Here is a 6,496-nt window from a genome sequence, read left to right as displayed (position 1 = left end):
TGCAGTGAAGCTGCAGTGTGCTGCCATAAGTTACCTTGAGTGGCTGGTAGCCAGCGTGAGCGGCCGGTAGCAAGCGTGAGCTGCCAAGAACCGTGGCGAGCGGCCGTCCAGTGGCTGGCGACCGATCTGCCTCACCTGGGACGAGCGCAATGATAATACCAACATGGGCCAGTGAAGCGACATCCTCCACAACTAGACAGAAGAACAAAAGGACAGCAACTTATCTGTTTCCCTTCCCTGATTCCCCAATGCTGTTCCCCGCCCCCAATTCCCCAATAAAATCTTTTAAAAAAAAAAGGTACAAAATGGTTGTTACAAAGTAGTCATGGGGATGTAGGGTATAGCATAAAAAATATAGTCAATAACACTGTAATAACTATGTATGGTGTCAAATGGGTACTAGATTTTTTGGGGGTGACAGATGGGAGGGGGTTAGGGGACAGGATGAAAAACATGAAGGGATCAAGAAGTACAAATTGGCAATTACAAAATAGTCATGGGGATGTAAAGTACAACACAGGAATACAGTCAATAATATGGTAATAGTGTCAGGTGGGTACTAGACTAATCAGAGGGATCACTTCTTAAATTATATAAATGTCTAACCACTATACTGTATACCTGAAATTAATATAAAATAATATTGAATGTCAACTGTCACTGAAAAATTATAAAGGGGTGAAGCTGAAGGGCAATATGTGGTCCAAATTTCCAGGTATAAAACAAAGAAGTCACAGGGATGTAATATACAGCATGGGAAACATAGTCAATAACATTGTGATAGCATAGTATGGTGTCAGATGGTTGCTGGACTTATCATGGCAATCATGTCTTTAGGTATATAAATGTTGAACAACTATGGTATACCCCCGAAACTCATGTAATAGTGTACGTTAGCTATATTTTTAATAAAAATCTTTAAAAAAAAAAGACAGACAAGCCCTCCAAAGAATTAATATTTGAAAACTTTATTTTCTCAAATGAGCACCAACACAGATTGGAAATATGAGAGAAACAATGCATTTTTCTCTAATACTGAATCACTATGTACAAATACAGGAAAAGGTAAAGAGAAATTATTTGAAAATAATTATCTTTGTTATTGAAGCAAAGTGACCTGAAAAATGCCAACAACAACAAAAAGACAAACAATAGAAAGTAACAAAACCCAAACCCAACAAATACACTTTGTAAACACAAGCATAAATTCTGTATTGAAAGATAGTCTCTGCAGGTCAGAAAAGGGAACCAAGTCTCACTTTCACCAAAATGTTATACAAAAACATTCGGGCAGATAGAATTTGGTAAAATGAGAATAGCTTGTCTCACCTTGGCTTTGCCTTTCACTACTAGTAAATTTCATGTATTTTAATTTTAAAAATTAAACATCTCTTTCCTCTCCCTAGAACACACTAGCATGTTTTCTCATTTGAGACGGACTCTACTTAAAATATGAAAGTTGATTGTATTCAACATTTGATTTCTCAGCTTCTTACGAAACCTGAGGCAGTTTGACCTTTAAAAAAAAAAAAGCTGTTTACCAACACAGTATGAATATTATTTTATTTATGTTCTCTCACTGACCCAAACCAGTCAGTGTTTTTAACATGATGTGGCTTCTACAACAACTGGAGCCCTAACCTATGTGATGAATACACTCACATCTCAGAAACACAGATTTGACAACTCTGCTTGATCTTCGCAAACAACAGATTTCCTTTACAGCCTGTAGAAAGCTGAGCACACAAAGAAAGAAAACAGGACAAGCTGGCAACAGCTCCATGCTCAGGAAAACAAAATCCTCGTGCTTTGTGCTGTTGGTCCACTCAGAAAACAAAGCCACCATCAGAGAGAAAGTGAAGAAAAACTTTATGTGCCCAAGGTGTAAACTGTAGGTGTAGTGTCCCCAATAAGAAAGAAAACAGGAGGCACAATCCAAAGTGCTTTTTGCATACTCTCTCTCTCTCTCACTCACTCACTCACTCACTCACTCAAAACAAGATTCTAATTTGTTGGTAATTCTTCCAACAAAAGCATTCACTCTAACTTGTTACTAAATTTACTTGATTTTATTTATTTTCTTTTCTAGCCAGTACTGGTGCAAGAAAACATTTCAATTCTCAGCCTGGTAATGTACTGCAGAGTCCACTCTGTTGGGAATAATAGAAAGGCATTGCTCTATTGCCTCCCATCCAGACTAAAGTGATGAGATCTATTTTTAAAAAAGAGTCCATTGGTGATCACTGTTTCCCTTAAAATAGACTTCAAGAAATGCAGAGGAAACCATAGCATTTAAAAATGAAAACAAAATGTGCTCTCAGGGGATCTGAGAAAACAGCACCAAATATATTATTTAAAAAATTAAATATTATTTACAAAAGTATATTTCACAAACAACTGTTTCTTTTATATATATCCACTTGAAAATCTTTTTATAAAGGGGACACCTCTTTTTCACTGATCTACCAGTAACATTTTACTCTATCCTATTTCCATGATCTTACTGTCATAGGAGTTGGGGCAGCTCTCAGTCAGGCCCAGCTGACATTCTGTGAGCATCAACTTTGGCTGCATTTGATTCATGTCAAATCAGCCCATCAGCAGCCTGAGACCAATACCAAGGGTGGGATGGGGGGTGGGGTGTAATCCAGGGCCACCAAGGCCATACGACATGAGGTGGCACAGGAAAGATGGAACTAGAGCCTGCGGCTGGACTTCCGTTGAAAATGAAGGCAGCTGCTGGCTGAGGTATAAAATCCACGTCTTTCCCTTTCTCACTTCTCCCTTTCCCCTTTCCTACTCCCTATGTTTTACATCGAACTCCAATTCCCTGAACCTACCTAGGGTAAATGGATGAGGTCTTTGGTTATGCTCTGAGTCAATAATTTGGTGAGGAAATTAAAAAATGAACTGACTGAGGCCATGCGTTGATGCATCTCCATCGCTCAGCTGTGGTCTCTCCAATACTACTAGACATTTGATAGACAAGCCATGAATGGAGCTAGAGTTATAAGAAGCACTTTTGGTTTCATTGACACAAAGGGAAATCTAATAAGTTGGGTTGTTTTTTTTCCCCCCTGTAGTTATGAAAAAACCAACATTCTACTCAGATTTCTCGCATCAAGTATGGCACCATGCACCCATTGGATGCTCAATGGATAGTAACTGAAAAAAAAAACACCCCAAACCAGGGTCTCATTGGAGCCTGCTCTGGTCCATGCAACAGTCAGAGGCCCCATCCCCAAGGAAGAAGTGACACATCGGTCTCCTCTGCCCACTGAAAATCCTAGGGCGCCCATGTCTGGTTTCTATGTCGCCACATTCCATTTTTAGACAGAACACCTACCCGTGTTTAACCCCCATTTTCTTTGTATGGAAAAGAGTTTCAATAGCCAGGACATTCCCTGAGCAAAGGAGCTAATTAAAATCCATAAATGAAGGCCACTACTTTTGGGGGGATAGAGAGGGAAACCTATGATTTCTGTGCTGGCAAGCCAGCTTAGGAATGTGAAAGTTGACAATATTTTTTTTAACTTCGATCTTGGGCATGGGAGTGCCTGGGAGCCAGAGGAAAGGTTTCTCTGGGAGCAGAAAGGAAATACTTTTTCTGAACCTCAGTCTGCTTTTTAGTAAGGTGGGGAGAACAACTTCATCTCCCAGGGCTACCTACTCTAAAGCACCGAAAGATGTGGGCAAGAAGCCTTTGGGAACAAAGTTAAATTTCTAAGAATCCTTTTGTCTCACAGAGGCAAGTCTACTACTGAACCTGGAGCTACACTACTCCTGTCAGTCCTGCTGTCCACCACTCCACTACCAGGGCAGGGCCACGCCTGTCTCAGGTCCCCCATTTTGCAATCAGCACACAGAGACACAAAAAGGCATTTTCCACATGGACTGATTCCCTATGGGAATTTGGTTCAATTCTGAAAATGTCCTGGGTTGGTTGCTTGAATCTTGGTTAATCAACTTGGCCGATTCTTATCTCCAAGAACTTAACTTTTGTGACTTTAAAGGTGACTAGTCCTCTAGTGTCAGCCTACTTGGAGAATGAGATACTGAGAATTAACCTTACACAACCTACTCATATCCGAACAATAATATCTTCAGTCTAAGCAATGAAATGAACTCACTTAGGTGACCTTCCACCACGTACTGGCTGAATCGCTGTAGAATAGACTTCACAGTGTTGATTAAATGTGACAAACTCCTCTCTCTCATGAACCTTACAGGGGTTTGTTCTCCATTTCTCAGAATATAATGAAGTTTGGATGGGGAGGTGGGGATGGAGGTGGGGGAGGGTAATATTAAAATTTGTAACTTGAGGTCTGACATCAAATTAAGCCCTCCCCACTGCTGACCACTTTGATACTTTTTTTTTTCCTCCACGCAAAAACATTCAAATCCAAGGAGAACAGCTAGGGGCATGAGGAATATACCAGCCAACCTCGGGACTTCATTTTCCACAATCTACAATGATAGAACTGGAGAAAAACACCCAAAACTCTTATGTACAAATAATTGCTGATCTTACTGAAGCTATTGCATACCGAAGAGGAACAATGCAACTAACCTGTAATGGTTCAAATCTAAACTACTCCCGGCATTCCACCACCCCCAGCCCTCCCTTGCCACAATGCTCATCTCTAAGAGTCAGGGGTGAAGGTCAGTCAGTCAGAAATGTTAACTGGTTCTACTTATTTTTTTCTGGCCCAATATCTGAGCCATTTCTGCCGGAGCTCCCAAACTGCAGCCCCCTTTGTTCCCTGTTCTCCTCAGTTACTGATTTTACTTGGTTCCTAGTCGAAGCCTTTGGGGTGTCTGGATCTTGTGCCCATTGCAAATGGCAGTCCCCTCTCCTCTCACCTATCGGGGCTGAAGAGGCAAAGAGGATTACCCAGAGGAGCAGCGAGGCATCAGAGTCATCAAAACCCATCTGGGCTCTTCCCCAAGTTACTCACTGCTGCCAAGACACCCCCCACACACAACTCAGCCCAGGAGAACCAGGCCACAGCCTTGCCAGCTAGAATCAGGGCCACTTCTTGTGCTCACATGCTAACCTGGCACATTTGGTGTCAGGGACTGAAGCTTCTGATCAGAATGTAGTCATGAGGTATTTTTTTTCTCTCTTTGTCCTTTTAGACAAGTGGGTTATTTCAAGCCTAAAGTTACCAGGTCTCCAGGAGCAGCACAATTTTTTTTTCTACCTCTACTCTCCTGTCCCCTTGCCCACCCCCGGAACCCTCGTGGTTCCCCCCTTTCCCTCTTCCTCACACCCCCGTGCTGTGCCACTGCTCTCCTGACAAGAGGCCGTCAGGCAGCTCTTGCAATGGGCCCCAGGGCCCTTTATCAAGGTGGGCTGCCGCCATGCGGTCAGGCATCTGTTCCTTTTGTTGTTTTCTTCTCAGCCAACACTATAACAGAGAGAGAAGCCAGGATCAACTCACAAACAGATACAAAGCAAAGAGACAGAGGGACAGCGATTTAGAGGCCGGTCACCAGAAAAACGGCGTCAGGGCGGGAGAATGCCCCAGATGGCAAGGCCCCTAAATGGATGGAACCAAGTGTTCAGTCACTCTCTCACGCTTGGGTAGAATGCTCAGTTGGATGGCGTTCACGTGGACACTGGGTTGGGTGGATTTTCTCGGATCAGTCCCAGCCATTGTCCTTGATCATGTGTGCTAGCTCAATGATGTATTTTCCTTCTTTATATTTCTGGCTGCTTTCAAAGGCATGTTCCTAGGAAACACAAGGGAGAGGAGACATTGAGTGACCGAAAAACAAGCAGGTGACTTTGGTAGCATATGAGCTAAAGTGGGGCCAATCACAGGCATCAGGACTACTGAAGTCGGGTCCCAGCTTCACCGAGACGCACTGAGAGAATTCCCACCACGCAGGCATACTCTGTCCCTTTCAACTAACAATAACACTCAGGCGACACCGGGACTTTCTCAATATTGAAAACAGAATCTAAGTATTGTGAATTTAAATATTCTAAATATTTACAGTCGAGTTTCTTTAGGATCTTTGTTCATTTGAGTCTTTGCCTAAATGTCCCCATCTCAGTGAGGTCTTTCCCAATTACTCTACTTAAAACCCCAACTTCCGCCGCCACAATCCCCTCACTTCTTGTCCTGCTTTATGTGTCTCCACAGCACTTACAGCTTTCAGACATACAACAGAACTTGCTGATCAATTTTGTGTATTGTGACTCCCACTACTACAGGATAAATTTCATGGAAGGAAGAGATTTTCGTTAGTCTTGCTCATTGCGGTGTCCCTAATGCCTAGAAGGTTGCTTGGCACATAATAGGTCTTCGGCTGCCGAATGAATGAATGCACATACGTATCTTTTGTTGTAGGGGAACTTGGTTTCTGACACTTAATCAGAAATCTGTCCTGTGGGTGTAGCCATCAAGTTCCTGAGTCATAATTTTAAACTGTACTTTGGTAAGTTTAGAGAAAAGACACTAAGGGAGCACAAGTATTGTAGGCCCCA

General features: G+C 42.5%; 1 protein-coding gene across 5 annotated transcripts in view; it reads right to left on the bottom strand.

Annotated features, from left to right (window-relative positions):
- Positions 1–952: 952 nt before the first annotated feature.
- Positions 953–6,496, bottom strand: part of YPEL2 (yippee like 2) — a 60,125-nt gene continuing 54,581 nt past the window's right edge. For all 5 annotated transcript variants that reach the window (XM_019636700.1, XM_019636702.1, XM_019636701.1 and 2 more), the window contains exon 5: positions 953–5,736. In XM_019636700.1, coding sequence (XP_019492245.1) covers positions 5,647–5,736 — 90 coding nt within the window. In that variant the 3' untranslated portion in view covers positions 953–5,646. The remainder of the gene's footprint in view (positions 5,737–6,496) is intronic.

Source organism: Hipposideros armiger, unplaced genomic scaffold (assembly GCF_001890085.2).
Source record: "Hipposideros armiger isolate ML-2016 unplaced genomic scaffold, ASM189008v1 scaffold_29, whole genome shotgun sequence".
NCBI classification, from domain to species: Eukaryota; Metazoa; Chordata; class Mammalia; order Chiroptera; family Hipposideridae; genus Hipposideros; species Hipposideros armiger.
This window is presented reverse-complemented; position numbering and strand designations above follow the sequence as displayed.